The sequence below is a fragment of the Macaca fascicularis genome, chromosome 5 (genome assembly GCF_037993035.2).
Source record: "Macaca fascicularis isolate 582-1 chromosome 5, T2T-MFA8v1.1".
Classification (NCBI taxonomy): domain Eukaryota; kingdom Metazoa; phylum Chordata; class Mammalia; order Primates; family Cercopithecidae; genus Macaca; species Macaca fascicularis.
In genome coordinates, this window is record NC_088379.1 from 24510967 (window position 1) to 24526526 (window position 15560).

Here is a 15560-nt window from a genome sequence, read left to right on the forward strand (position 1 = left end):
CAAGAGGAAACAGAAGTTTAGAATCGGTTATATGGCTGGCCCAAAGTTACTAAGTGTCGGAGCCGAGACTTCATCCTAGATTTTCAAATCTCATGCTTTTTCTATCCATAGCGACTTCATTGAAGCCGTTTACAAGTGGATGCTGAGTGTTTGATTTATTTTGTTTGATTTTTGGTTTTTTGTTTTTTCAAGATGGAGTCTTGCCCAGGCTGGAGTGCAGTGGTGTGATCACACCTCACTACAACCTCCGCTTCCTGAGTTCAAGCGATTCTCCTGCCTCACCTTCTCAAGTAGCTGGGATTACAGGCGCGAACCACTATGCCTGGCTAATTTTTGTACTTTTAGTAGAGATGGGGTTTCACCATGTTGGCCAGACTGGTCTCGAGCTCCTGACCTCAAGTGATTCACCTGCCTCGGCCTCCCAAAGTGCTGGGATTACAGGCGTGAGCCAGCACACCAGGTGGTGGTTGGTTTAAATTTTGATAAATTCATTTATGCTGAGTCCTTGGCCGTAACTACATCACCCCTCCCTTGGACCACTGTAGTACCCTCTGGACTAGTTGGGCTCTTTCAGTACACATTGCCCTTTGAATGTTTTCCCCAGTGGAGCTAAACATATTTCTCTCTTGCTTAAAAACTTCTAATGCTTTCCCCTAGAATGGAGACCTTTGCGTGGCCTTTAGCATACCTGCCTCTCTGCCTCACCCACACTGGTGGCCTTTTAGTTTCTCCAGCTTGACGTTTTGTCTCCCACCTAGGGCTTTTGTATATTCCTCTTGTCCCACCTTGTTCTTCACATGCATTCTTCAGCTCTCAGCTCCAATTCATTCCTTCAGAAAAGCCTTTCTGAATCCCAGATTATCTCAGGTTCTTCTGTTATGCCTGCACCCTGTGTGTTTCCTTCAAGGCGTTTATGGTAGTTGGAATGGTACACTGTATGACTGTGTGGTCATGACTGTCTTCCCTGTTATACTGTCAGTGCCATGAGACCCTTGATTGTGCTCACCGTTATGTCCCCAGTATCTAGCACGGTACCTGACCTAAAATGGGAACTTAAGAAATATTTATTGCATTGACTGTGTAGTAGTTGGGTGAACAAGATGGCCATACGACTATCTTAAAAGGGTCAGGACTAACTGTGGAACACAATTTGATCATCTTACAAGATTTGATCTTGTCATTTGTTTATCTCTGTAGTCACATTGACCAGATGGTTCTGCTGCACTTTTTAGGAACAGTTTTGAGAAATAATTATTTCTCATGGAAAGAAAATGAAAGTTACTTTTCAGTTTTTATTTCTGAAAATTTAGAAGTATTCAGGCAAGGTAGTCACTTGATGATCATCATGATACTAATTTATTTCTGCTGTGTTTGGATAGTGGCTCGGAGTCTTTATTATACCATTTAAGTGAATTGAAAGGAATGGCTTCATGGAAGCAAAAATATGAACCTCTTGGACTAGATGCTGCAGGAATCGAAGGTAGTGATTTAATCTCTCAGTGGAATACATTAAACACAGTTTACTTAATTTGACAAATGACGTTTATTTATTTTTTCCCTTTAGATGCTATAACTGCTGTGGGTTCTTTTATACTCAAGGCAAATGAACTTCTTCAGTAAGTATTGGCAGTACCTGGAATCATTGACCTAAGAATACGTCACTTTTGACCTAAATAAGAACCTAGTAAGCTATTACGAGTCTCTTAAAATCAGTTTTTAAATTTTTATCACAATTATGTCTTTATATGATTCCGACAAGCCAGCAGCACAGAGATTTTATAAAGTAAAGCTGTATTTTCCTGTCCTGGTCATCCTCACCTCAGGTCTTCTCCCCAGAGGGAATCATTTTAACTCTTCTATTTTTAGTTCTTCTGTGGGTTACCTCCATATTTCTAAATTGTATGACTGTGCCACATTCCTTTTGTCAGTTTTTAGAAATTAACTCTGTTTGTTTTGTTTTTCTTAGACTGTTTGGCTTGCTTGTTTTCTTGCATTGTCCGTCTTTTCTGCATCCTTCCGTCCTTTCCCTTCTGAAGGGTGGTATAGTACCTCTGGAATCCCCTGTTCCAGATGCCTTCTTTAGCCTCCCACCCCTCTGCCTCAGCCCACAGTTGTGCTCCAGTTCTCCTGCACGGCTACCACCTAGGCATTTTCTTCGTTATTCTCCTGGGTTAGACCCAGAACTGCTAGGATTGCCTTTGTTTCTTGGCTTATTTAATCATTTTGCTGGAAAACATCCTCTAGTAACTTTCTCAAAAAGCAGACATAGAAGGTAAACTTTATCTCCTTTTGTGTTTTTTCTCCTACCCTCACACTTAATTGACAGCTGGGTTTAGGATTCCCTGAGGGTTATTGATTTTCACATAGAACTTCAAAAGCAGAGTTCCATAGGATTCTGTGCTTTTTGTTGCTGATGGAAGGTCTGGTGCTTCTGATTCTTAGCCCTTTATAGTTGTTTTTTTTCCTTTTGAAAAAGCTGTAAAGCATTACTGTTTATTCTTGATATGTTGAAATGTAATAACTGTTTTTAGGTGTGGGCCTTTTAATTCATTGTGCCATAAAAAGCCATTTTAACCTGAATTCTCTTGTATTATTCTTTTAATAATTTCCTCCTCCCTCTTTTATTTACTTTATTGTTATTTATTTATTTTTGTGGCAGGGTCTCTCTATGTCGCCCGGGCTAGACTTGAGCTCCTGGGCTCGAGTGATCCTCTTGCCTCAGCCTCCCGAGTAATTGGGACTACAGGAGTATGCCATTACACCAAGCTTTCTCTTTGTTTTGAACTAGATTTGTGTTCTAGAAATCCGTTTGGTCAGATATTAGAATTTGTGGTGGATTGATTTCTGTGTCTTTTCTTTTTCTCTTATATTTTTCATATCTTTGTCTTTTTTATTTTCTGAGTTTTTTTTGAATATTGTCAAATGTCAGTAAATATTTGTTGAGCACTTAACTATGTTCTAAATACAGTGACAAGTAATGTTGAGAAAAACCAAGCAAGAAATAAGGACCTAGAGCATGATAAGGTGTAGGGGATTCAACTTCATATAGGTGGTCAGGGAGGCCTCACTGAGAGAGAAGGAGACAGGAGGAAGCAAGCACTGTTGATGTTTGGGGGTGGAAGGGGCAGAAAGTGTGAAGGCCCTGAGTTTGGAGCGTGGCTGGCATGTTGCAGGGACAAGGGCACTATAGCTGAAGTGGATTGAATGAGAGTAAGGTAGGGAGTAGATTGACCGGTGATAGAGGGTGGCCAGGTTGCATAGAGCCTGTGGGGCAGTTGTTAGGACTTTGGCCTTTACTCTCGATGTAAAGAGAAGCCCTTGGGGAGTTAGGAGTCGTGAAAAGGATATGATTTAGGCTTCAGAAAGATCCCTCTTGCTACTCAGAGTTGAGAAAAGCTCATAGATAGGCAAGGACAGAAGCCAAGAGAGAAATGGTGGTCAGAATCTGAAGTGGTCAGGATTGGTATGTATTTTGAGAGTATAATTAACAAGATTTTCTCAATGCTTCTTTGTAGAAGGTGGTAATAAGGGAGTCATAGATAATTATGAGTGTAGGGCCTTGGTACTTGAAAGAGTAGAATTGACATTTACTGAAAGGGGGAACAAATGTGAGGGCAGGTTTAGGGAGGGGGAGTGTGGAATAAGATCAAGAGTTTGGTTTGGACATACTGGATTCTTCTTTAGACTTAGCATTTGAAGTAATTTTACATAAAAATTACAAGAATAATAAAGACAACTCTGATGGTACTCCTTTACTTAATTCATCATTTAAAAATATTATATTTATCATATACTTCATCTTTTCTGAAACATGTGAGAATATGTTGTTTCTGTCAGGTGCCTTTTCCCTGGAATACTTTAGTGCATATTTTCTAAGGATAAAATTATTTTCTTACATAACCATAGTACAATTAACGAATTTAGGAATTTTAACGTTAATACAGTATATTAACCTACAGTTCAATTTCCCTTTAGCAATTATCCCAATATGTCCAGTATGATAAGATGCAGTTCAGGATCACGTATTTGTTTTAGTTGCTGTATCTTTTTAATTTTCAGCAGTTTCTCAAACTTTCTTGGTCTTTTATAAAAGTTGACATTTCTTTAAGAAGCACATCGTGTATGTATGTATATGTATGTCTGTATATCTTTATGTTTCTCATTTTAGTGTTATCTGATTTTTAAAAAAATGATTATATTTAGGTTATGCATCCCTGGCCAGAAATACTACATAATTGGTGTGTCCTTCTCAAGTTACCATATCCAGCAGCACACACAGTGTCCGTCATCCACCCCTCTCAGTGATGTTAATTTTGGCCACCCTGTCAGTGTGTTAGGCGTGTGGAATTTGAAATGCCCATTAGATCTGCAGGTGGAGCTGTCCGGCACGGTGTTAGTTATGTGCGACTAGCGTTCAAGGGGGAGGGGTCCAGGCTGGAAATGTGCATTTGGAAGCCATCAGCACATTGGTGTTATTTAAAGCCATGGGACTGGATGAGGTAATGAGTGTGTGTAGAGAACAGGAGCGACCTGATTTCAGAATGGGGACAATGAAGAACTAGCAAAGGAGATGGGAGAGACAGAACAACCAGAGGAGTAGGCGTCCTGCAGGCTGAGCGAAGAAGGCATTGCAAGAAGGAATGAGGGATCGGTTGACAGATGCTAAGTCAAGCAAGGGAAACACCAAGAATAGAATAGAGTCTTAGAATATTATTAGGATAGTGACCTTGATAAGAACCACCTTGAGGAGTGATGGGAACTGGTACGATACAGAATAAGCAGATGCAGAGAAGACAGCAAGTATAGCCTCTTGAGGAGTTTTGCTGTAAAGGGAGTGGCCAGTAGATGGAAGCAGAATTGTTGGGTTTTTTTCTTCTTTTTATCTTGGGAAGAACTGGAGCATGTTTATGGATGGAATGATCTAGAAGGTAAAAAATTGAGATGAGAGAGGAGAGGCTCTAAAGAGTATGAGAGAGGTGGGACCTAGTACAGAAGGGGAAGGGTTGGAAAAGCAGAAGCAGGAGCTCATCAGTTGTGGGAGGAAAGGCTGAGAGAGGAGGGTCACAGAGGCCAGTGTATGAGCAGGTGGGAGCTGGGGGACGTTCCCTTCAAGGTGCTTTTATTATCTTAACAGGACATCTGTCATCAGCTAAGAGTAAGGATGGGGAGGCAGTGTTGGAGGTTTAAGAATACAAGGAGAGCTGTGAAGCAGCTGTCTAGTCCAGCAGGAGATCAAGGGCACTAATGGAACAGGAGGGCTCTGGGAGTGGGAAAGTGAGGCCGGCCAGCTTGACTGCAGGTCTGCTGCAGGAGTGGGGCATAGAGCAGGGGAGCAGTTAGATTTACCAGGTTTCATGAGCAAAATGAAGCAAGAGGAGCAAGGGAATTGAAGCAAGTACCAGATTAAAATGATGGCCCTTGAATCTGAACTACTTTAGGAAGGAAGTGAGGACATGTAGAGGCCGAGAGACGGTGAAAGGCAGTAGAACCAGTAGATGATGCGTCCTGGTGGGAGGAAGGTAGGGCCCCTGGAGAGAGACTGGACAGATAGGAGGGGTGTTTGGTCAGTGGGATGCTTGAAATTGAGACTTAGAAGGGTTGCAGTTGGTGATGACGGGGTCTGGGATGTGAACTTTGGAGTAAATGTCTAAGGTCGGGTTGGAAGACAGGATCATTAAACTGAACCATTCTCTTCAGTTTCTTATTATAGCACTCCTTTCTTTTAATTTTTTTTTTTTTTTGAGGTGGAGTCTTCGCTCTGTCGCCCAGGCTGGAGTGCTGTGGCGCGTTCTCGGCTCACTGCAAGCTCCGCCTCCCGGGTTCACGCCATTCTCCTGCCTCAGCCTCCCAAGTATAGCTGGGACCACAGGCCCCTGCCACCACGACTGGCTAATTTTTTGTATTTTTAGTAGAGATGGGTTTCACCGTGTTAGCCAGGATGGTCTCGATCTCCTGACCTCGTGATCCACCCACCTCGGCCCCCCAAAGTGCCGGGATTACAAGCCTGAGCCACCGTGCCCGGCCGCAAGGTTTCTTTAAATACCAGATGCTTGGTTACTTACTCATGTTTATTCAGGAGGCAGTTTAAAGTTGCTTGGAATCTCTGTAGGTTGGGGCAGCAGGGAGCAGGTGCCAGAGTATGTGGAGCTTTGCTTCAGGCTACTGGTGCCCACGTGGAAGTGCCTTAGCTCTTCCGGAGAGTAGCCCGCTAAGCATTCTTCGTGTGTTGGAGGAAAGAACATATTGACCACTCTGTGTTATATTTCCAGTTTGTCCCTGTGTCCAGCCCCACACATCACCCTGAGGTCTTCTGTTAGAGCTGACATTGCTAAGGTCTGAGCATCCCTGGGCTTCTCCAGGGCGGAGGCTCCTTCCCAGGTGCCCTCTCCGTGCACTGCCTGGCAAGGGGCCTCCGCTCTTAATCTGCGTCAGTCACTTTTGCTGTTGAGCTGCATCAGTCCTCTGTCACTTTTGATGTTTCTGAAATTTAATTTCTTTTTTATTTTTGTTTTTGTGAGTTTCTAACACATGTACCCCTCTCCTCCCATGGCCATTTTCATGGTATTTTAGAAGGTAAAGGCTGTAGATGTGTGTGCTCAGAAGACAAAAACACAAGGAGAAATGGCATTGCTTTTCCTGTATTTTTGAAGTATTTTTTGGTTCACCATATTTGCAGAGAGCAAATATAAAATATTATGCTTTCTATGATCACTTCTCAATATGAATGAAAGGTAGTTTAACTTATTGTTCTTTCAGGTAAGTAGAATTATTACAGGTTCCAGATGGAGAAACTGAGGCATTGAGCATTTCGATGTTGGTCTGGTGGCCTGGGATAGGGTTGAACATATTGACTGCACAAAGGAACTTTTTTTCTTTCTTTTATCATTGCTGCAAGAGGGTTTTGATTCTATTGCTTAGTAACATAAGAGATGTTTCAGTCTTTTATTCCGGGCGTTTTACTTTGTTCCAAAAGGTTAATGATGCTGACCTACCTCTCCAGTGGTATTATGAAACTTAATGCTTGGAAAGGGCTTTGAGATTTGGGAATGAAAAGCACAGGTTTTTGTCTAGAGTAATTATCTTATACATGTGAGCTTAAAGAGATAGTTTAAAAAGCGATAACCCATCTCTCTATTCAGAAACAGTTTTATCAAAATGAAGATGGCTTCCATTTATATAACACTTAATTTTGGGGGGGGCATATGTGTAAAGCCAAGGAAAATTCAACTTCTGAGATCTCAATTGTTAGAATAAAAAATCAGCTTCCAAAAATAATGGTCCATTGATATCAGAGGTAATTAATGACATAGCACAAATTTGTAATAATGGTTTTCTGTTGAAGTTGATGTTTTTTCTTCTTACTGACCAATGAGTATTTTCTTTTAAAATGAGAATAATGCTGAAAACTGTTTTTTTCTGAGTTCTTTTATTTGCAAAGTTAGAAAAGGAGTTCATGCTTTACTGAATAATAAGAAAGACTATTACACAGTTGTGGCAAGGCTGTTGTAACCAGTTAGAATCTAAGTTATTTGCTTTATTTTTAGAATCAGTATTTTCTTTTTTGAAATTTTATTTTTAGGTATGTGTTCAATTTGTAACATCTGCTGTTCTAAAGACTTAAATGTCACCCAGATAGAATAAAATAGAACAGTAAGGATTATGATATTTCTTGATAGTTAAGCAGTGATATATGAACCCCCCACATAATAATCTTATTTCTGATTTTTTTTGTTTTTATCTCTTTAGAGTTATAGACAGTAGTATGAAAAACTTCAAAGCATTTTTTCGGTGGCTGTATGTGGGTAAGTTACATACAGTAAACTTGTATGCATTGAGTAAATGCATTTTTATTTTAATACTTTAAAAAAGTATAGGAGTATTATCTTAGATGGTTTCAATAAATCTAGTACAATTTCAAATACATTGAGAGAATTGTATAATGATCCCTGTTGTACCTTTCACCTAGCTTCAGCAGTTATCAACACATGGCCAGTCTTACTTTATTCATACACCCACCTCCCCACAGAAATATTTATTTATTTTTTATTAGTATATAATAAATATACATATTTTTGGAGTACTCGTGATAATTTAATACATTCATATAATTTGTAAAGATCAAATCAGTATAATTGGAATATGTGTCACCGTAAACATTTTTCTCTGTGCTGGAAACATTCCTCACAGAACTATTAAAGCTAACTTGTAGCCTGTGTTATCCCTGTTTGCTCACTGATAGTTCACATTTTTTAACTTTTTAATGTCTCCATAGGTTAAAATAACATTTAAAAAAAATTTTGTAAGTATCAGGCACTGTTAGGTGCTAGATTTTAAAATTAAAAAAAAGAAAAAAAATAAGAGTCCTTGGGTAGCTTATCTTCTGTTTGATTATTTGGTCTTCTGTCTTTAGATCTCTACTGTCCACTATGGTAGCCACTAGCCACATGTGGCTATTTAAGTAGATTGAAATCCTGTACAACTGTATATTTGGTTCCTCAGCCATACTGTCCGCATTTGAGGTTCTCAGCAGCCACAAATGGTTAGTGGCTGCATGGAAGTAGAACATTTCCGTTACCACTTCTATTGTGTATTGATGTTCCAACTAAATAGAATGCAGACCACTTATAGCCTGTCTTTGTATCTTCACAATGTCTTTACATTTGGGCAGGTAGTTAATAAGTATTTGTTGACTTGATATTAAATGTTTTGTATTCACTCTGCAGTATATGCATATTTTATTTAGGTCCATTTATATTGCTATTTTTGTGAACTCTCAATATCCTTAAAATAATCCAGCATGTATTTCCCTCCAACGTATACAAAATTTAGTTTTAATGTAGTTTATCTCACACTTGTTGAAACTCTAAAGAGTAAAATAGAATGTAAATTACCTGTAATGTGCTGATATCCTTTAAACAAATGTCCAGATCTTCAGTTCTAATATTGTAAAAACAGACTTTATATTTTTCAACCTAACATAATTGCTTTTGTTTAAAAACTGAATGTGATCTGCATATGTTGATACTTTTTGATATTTCTGAAAACTGAACCAATACTAACCAGAATGAGGAACCAGAGTGCTTATCAGGCGGGCCTGTTTAAGATCCATGTTGTTAATTAGAATAAATTACAATATTAAAACTGAATGAGAACTTACAAGACTTTTTTTTTTGCAAAGGTAGTTTGGTTTTACTTATAATTGCTGGAGGTAATTTAGGCAGTGTCTATCCTTACTACACATTCTAACTGTAGTAAGAATCAGGATTAGAAGAGAGATGACTTACTGCTCAGTCCTTCTCATTAGAGCAGGACATTGTAGAAAGCACACTGGATTGGAGAAGTGGAGATCTACTTGTAATCCTGGCTCTGTCCCCAGTAGCTGTATAACTTTGGTTTTCTTTTTGTAAAATGTGATCTCCATGAAGGCAGGGACATCTTTTATACTGATATATCGCTAGCACCTAGGGTATGCTCCATAAGTAGTGTTTTTGGATGGAAAGAATGAGTGGAACTAGATTTTAGCTCCCCTTTCAGATAACTTAAGACGTTTAAATTAATTAAAAACAGTTATGTATTTGCAAAAGTACTTCTGACTTGCTTATTACTGACCAAATGCAACGAAGAACCATGTTCAAATACCATGCAGAAGTACATGAAACATACTTTGTCTTGACTTAGGTGGAACATAATACAAAACACATAGTACTGATGAGGACAGTCCTATGAAAGGACAAAGAGAGTCAACTACAGATACTAGATCAAAGAAAAGTACATAAATATACTGTAAGTGCGTAGCAGAAAAGACCAAGGGAAATAAACAGATGTCTTTGGTATCGTAAGACTTTGGAGGAAAGGATGGCTTGCAGATTTTAAGAGCAGAAACATCACCAGGTTAAAAGGAGGGATCCTTACACACGTAGTCTTAGCACAGACAGCAGTTAGATTTGTCTGGAGTGGCAACAGGTTGAATTGAAGAAGAAAAAGAATAGTTTAGAATGGTTAGAACAACAATTTTGAACCTGAAAATATGAAGCAGATTAAAGTTCTGGCACCCGTTAGTTTTTGGAAGAAAAATGTTTGTGTTGGTGAAAAGCTGTGTAAAACTGAAGATTTAGTTCAGTCAAACACCTTGTCTTTGAAATGTATTTAAAATTAAAATTACGTTTGTAGTTTGCTTTTAAAGATCGTTTTTTAACTTTGTATTTCCAGCAATGTTGAGAATGACAGAAGACCATGTGCTTCCCGAGCTGAATAAGGTAGTATGTACTAGTGCATTTTCACAGTGTTCACACTGTCCTGTTTGAACTCAGCTGTGCTGGTCATCTTGGTACTCTTACTCAGGTATTAGTTAACAGGAAGTCAGGATGTAGACATTAGATCCCTTAAGCACCACCTTTTTAAAAAAGAAATTTGCATGTTTTGTGTATTGTTTCTTCTCATAGAATACCTTTATTATGACTATCTAAATTTATAGTTTTCATGTTTCGATAAGGTTTTATAATCCATGTAAGACAGCATCCTTGTATTCCTTACTTTGACTTCCTTAAATTTTAAATGCTTCTTATTTTCCTTGGAAATAAGGTGCTTAGATATTAGTCCCTGTGTTGAAGTCTGGTAAGCAACAGTTTCTTTCTAAAGAAAGGAAGGAAGGGTTCCTGTAAAGACTGTGACAAGCGGCGATGGAGTCTCCTTCCAGGGAAGCCTTACAGAATAGGGCGGAATTTCCACTTGATTCCTGCAGCTCACTCTTCTTCACCCCTGCTGAAACTGGTTAGATAGGTTGGGTAGTTTTGAGCCTGAAAAAATGGACAGCATTAAAATTAGCCTCGTGAACTAGATGAGAAAGGGATTCTCCACTGTCTACAACTCGTTTGCCAAGTAGATCTTTTGCACTGTGGGGGACTGGCCTTGCAAACCAGGAAAATTTCACAATAGTTGTTTTTCTGACATCACTGTTAGCTTTATTTTGGGAGGTAAAATATGTCAGTTGTTGGAAGGAATCCTAAGGTATAATTTTCTGACGGCTGAAGAACTAAATTGGGATAAATGCAGGTCATCATAAGAAGCAGGGGCCTGCACTGAAGCAGACAGCACTGTTTGCCTGCAGCCCTTAACTAAAGGTGACACATCTTATCTGGGGTCCAGTGCCCATGCCCAAAGGAGGAACCTCAGCACGTGTGGTCTTAGCACAAGGCCTGAAATAATAAATAACCTTAGGCCATAAAGAGTTTTGTAGCTATTGGATTAACTGATTGGAAGATGAGTTCACATGTTTAATTACATTCTTGGAACCCCAGGCGTTCATATTTTCACAGTCGCATAATCTATATTTCTTTGAAAGAACTTTGCCGGTTTTCCCGTGGCCTTTAGTAGATGGTGAAAATGTCACATTTATTATTATGTACCATTTCTTTTATTGAGCAGCTTTCTTTTATCTTGATTTGTTTTCTTTTTGTTCCTTTTGTTGATAGATGACTCAGAAAGATATCACATTTGTTGCTGAATTTCTTACTGAACATTTCAATGAGGTAAGAAGTTGATATTTCTGTAATGCAGTTTAAAAAAAAATTGTAGTAAACCTGGGTAATGACAAGATATAATTAAATTTAACCCAATGTTATTGAAGTCCATAGCAATTACTTTTTTTAAACTGTTGAACTAATTATGTTTCTAAACATAGTCAGTAAACCAGACTTTTGTTTGTGTGTCTTATAATCTACAAAAGAAAATAATAACTGCCACTCACAGCTCTCTTGAAAAGGAAAGTTTGGGGTTTAAATTTAAGATACTTTTCTTCGTGAGTTGACTTAAGAATTAAACTATGTTTATTTTTTCCAGGCTCCAGACCTTTATAATCGAAAAGGAAAATACTTCAACGTTGAAAGAGTTGGTCAGGTATGGGCTTTGAACTCATTTTAAAACCTTAGCAGTGTTCGTCTTTGTTATCCAAAGTTTCTGGAAAGTAACACGATACCAAGTAATACAGGAGCTCTGCCCTTTTAGTAAAGTTACCAAAGAGCAGCAGTTTTTAAACATTTTGATCGGAGAACCCTTTTACATTCTTAAAAATTATTGAGGACTAAAAATACAAAAACTAACTGGGTGTGGTGGTGGACACCTGTAATCCCAGCTACTTGGGAGGCTGAGGCAGGAGAATCACTTGAACCCAGGAGGCAGAGGTTTCAGTGAGCCAAGATCAAGCCACTGCACTTCACCCTGGGCGACTGAACAAGACTGCGTCTCAAAAGAAAAAATTATTGAGGACTAGAAAAGAGCTTTTGTTTATGCAAGTTAGCTATTGCTGATAGCATTATTAGGTATTAAAAATTAAACATAATAAAAAATTATTCCTTAATTCACTCAAAAATACAATATAACAGCCAGGCATTGAAGCTCACACTTGTAATCCCAGCTACTTGCCAGCTACTCGAGAGGCTGAGGCATGAGAATCGCTTGAACCCAGGAGGCGGAGGTTGCAGTGAGCCAAGATTGCATCACTGCACTCCAGCCTGGGCAACAGAGTGAGACTCAGTCTGAAAACAAAAGAAAAAAAAAGAATATACCCACTTACTGTTACATGTTAATATAAATACTTTTAGTGAAAAAGGATATTTTACAAAATAAAAATAATTTAGTGAAGAGTGGTAATGTTTCATATTCTTGCAAACCTCTCTGATGTCCAGCCTAATAGAAAACAGGTGGATTCTCATATCTGCTGCTACATTCAGTTTGTTTTGATATGTTTTTTCTATAGTATCAGTGTATATGAAAAAAGTCTGGCCTCACATAGGTGTGTATATGAAAAGGGAGAAGTATTCTATTAGCTTTTTCAGATAATTGCGACTTTGCTTTATTACATCAAATCTGGACAAGTGATAATATCTTAAAGGTTCGTTTCAGCGTGGAATCTAAGATTGCATCAGTGAACATTTTTTACATTAAAATTCATTCATCTCCCTCGCACTTTGAACGGATCTTTTGCCCATGCATAATTTTGTAACATCATGCTTTGGTCATTTTGGAAATGTTGGTTCCCTGAGTCATGCAGCTGTTCTAAATGCTACCACCTTAAATAGCACCACCAATTTAATCAGAAAAGTCTTTTGTGTTGTGAAGCACACGGGCAGATGCAGGTTTTTTTTGTTTTTGTTTTTGTTTTTGTTTTTGAGACAGGGTGCTTCCTCTGAGTACAGTGGTGCAATCATGGCTCACTGCAGCTTCCACCTCTCCCACTTGCCTCTTGTAGCTGGGCCTATAATGTAGCACATACCACCATGCCTGGCTAATTTTTGTCTTTATTTCGTAGAGACCCGACATGTTGCCCAGGCTGGTCTTGAGCTCCTGGGCTCAAGTGATACGCCTGCCATGGCCTCCTAAAGTGCAGAGATTACAGGCCTGAACCACCATGCCCAGCTTGTTTTTGCTTTTAACAGAAGTGCTTTTCCTCAAGATAACCACCATGTTTTTGTGTAGCAAAAGTGCCTATGTATAACTCTCAGTTCTGTCACACAGAATATTAAAGATTTGTACTCAAAAGTTGAAAATAAAGTTAATAATTTAATGACTTTGTTAAAGATAAATGAAAGTATGAGTATGTGACAGAAAAAGAATACAGTGACTGCTGGTATGATTTGGAACCACTACCGTGATTCTTGACTGAGACACAGTTTTCCCCACCATCAGTGCAGATGTTAGCCCAGTGTAAAGGGCAGGTGACATCTACATTTTTATAAAACTAGTATTGACTTTGTGGATCCCCAAAAGCATCTTGGGGATTCCCAGGGGCCTGTGGACCTCATTTGGAGAACAACTGCCATAGAGTATATTGACAGTATATTGACAGTTGGTAACTTATGAAACTAATTTATAACTTGCATATATAAAATTAAAATATGTTTATGAAAAACACAATTTAAGTTCGATTTGTGGTCTCTCTACATCTACAACATAGTAATCTTAATATATTGCAGTTTGTTTAGTTGCTTGACTAATTAATTCTGCCACATACACATAGCAGATTTTGGCTACCTCACTTAGAATAATAGTAATGCACTTTCAGAGGACTTGGCAGTAAAACAAAGTAGCTTGTTAAATTAAAAAGTGTTAAATATGAACAGATTTTAGACTGTAATTCTTCAATTTACTAAACTTAACTTTTTTTTTGTCTTTTACTTTTTTTCTTTTTCCATTTTCCCTTCCAGGTATGGAAGGGAAATAAGTTTATTAAAAATAAACTTAAATTTCTAATTCTGTATTTCTAGTACTTGAAAGATGAAGATGATGATCTTGTGTCACCCCCTAACACAGAAGGAAACCAGTGGTATGACTTTCTTCAAAATAGCAGCTACCTTAAAGGTATTTCATGAACCAACCAAAAATAAACATGATTTGGGCCATGTTTATTTTTATTTAAGACTGGGTCTTGAATAAACAGTTTTGCTGAAAACTTGCTGAATACTTATCTAAGTTTATTAGACTTATTTTTATTTAATTATAGGAACAGCAAAATAACCAATCGTGTATGACATCATCATGATAGATAGACACTCTGAAGTTAACTATGCTATAGCAAGATTGCTTATTCCTAAGTATTCTTATTTAAGTGTTTTGCACCCTGTAAAAAATAGGATTTTGAGGAGAAACTATAGAGCCAAATAGTGAGAAAAGTCTTTTTTGCCAATTCCAATTTATTATCTTCTAAAAGCACAGTGATGCTCAACTGTATTCTCGGGTTGTAGTTTCGTGTGTGTGTGTGCGCGCGCGCGCGCGTGCGTGTGCGTGTGTGTACTGTTATGCCTTTCATTTTCTAGGATGTCAGAATGTTAATACAGTAAAGCTGTCCAGCATTATGAGGGATGCAGCACATAATAGCAGCCATTAAATATACCAGCACATCTTACTATTTTAGATGAAAATATTTTAAAGCTTGTATTTCTTTGCTGTCTGAAAGAATAATCTGACCAGATTTAGCAATTTCTTAGATCTTTAAGGTAGTAACTAACATTTATGGGTTGCTTAATCTGCCGTATATACACACAATACCTGCTTCAGTCTTCACAAGATTCTGTGGGTAGATACTTGGTATCCCCATTGACTAATGAGGAAACAGAAGGTTAGAGAAGCCTGGGATCACACAAGCTGGTTAGTGATGGAGCTAGGATTCTGTTAATGTGAAAGCCTGAGGTTTTAACTAGACTAGCAGTACAGGTTGAGCATCTTAATCCAAATGTCCAAAATCTGAAATGCTCCAAAATCGAAAACTTTTTGAGCACCGACATGACACCACAAGTGGAAAATTCCCTACCTGACCTCATATGATGGGTCCCAGTCAAAGTGCAGTCAAGACTTTGTTTCAAGCACAGAATTATTAAATATATTGTATAAGATGTACATGAAGCATAAGTGAATTTCGTGTTTAGACTTGAGTTCCATCCCCAAGATAGCTCATTATGTATATGCAAATATTCCAAATTCCAAAAAAATCCAGAACACTTCTGGACCTAAGCGTTTTGGATAAGTGAAACTCAACCTATAGTCATTTCTGCCACTTCTGTTTGGTT

The 15560-nt window shown here is 38.3% G+C and overlaps 1 protein-coding gene across 13 annotated transcripts in view; it reads left to right on the forward strand.

Moving 5' to 3' along the window:
- The window catches only part of ANAPC4 (anaphase promoting complex subunit 4), a 42110-nt gene that overhangs the window by 19007 nt on the left and 7543 nt on the right, over positions 1-15560 (forward strand). For 8 of the 13 annotated variants that reach the window (XM_074039482.1, XM_005554612.4, XM_005554614.5 and 5 more), the window contains 7 exons: positions 1380-1480; positions 1565-1616; positions 7747-7802; positions 10210-10259; positions 11472-11528; positions 11839-11895; positions 14262-14355. In XM_074039482.1, the coding sequence (XP_073895583.1) occupies positions 1380-1480; positions 1565-1616; positions 7747-7802; positions 10210-10259; positions 11472-11528; positions 11839-11895; positions 14262-14355 (467 nt within the window). The remainder of the gene's footprint in view (positions 1-1379; positions 1481-1564; positions 1617-7746; positions 7803-10209; positions 10260-11471; positions 11529-11838; positions 11896-14261; positions 14356-15560) is intronic. The other 5 variants (XM_005554613.4, XM_074039479.1, XM_074039484.1 and 2 more) reach the window with 1 other exon arrangement.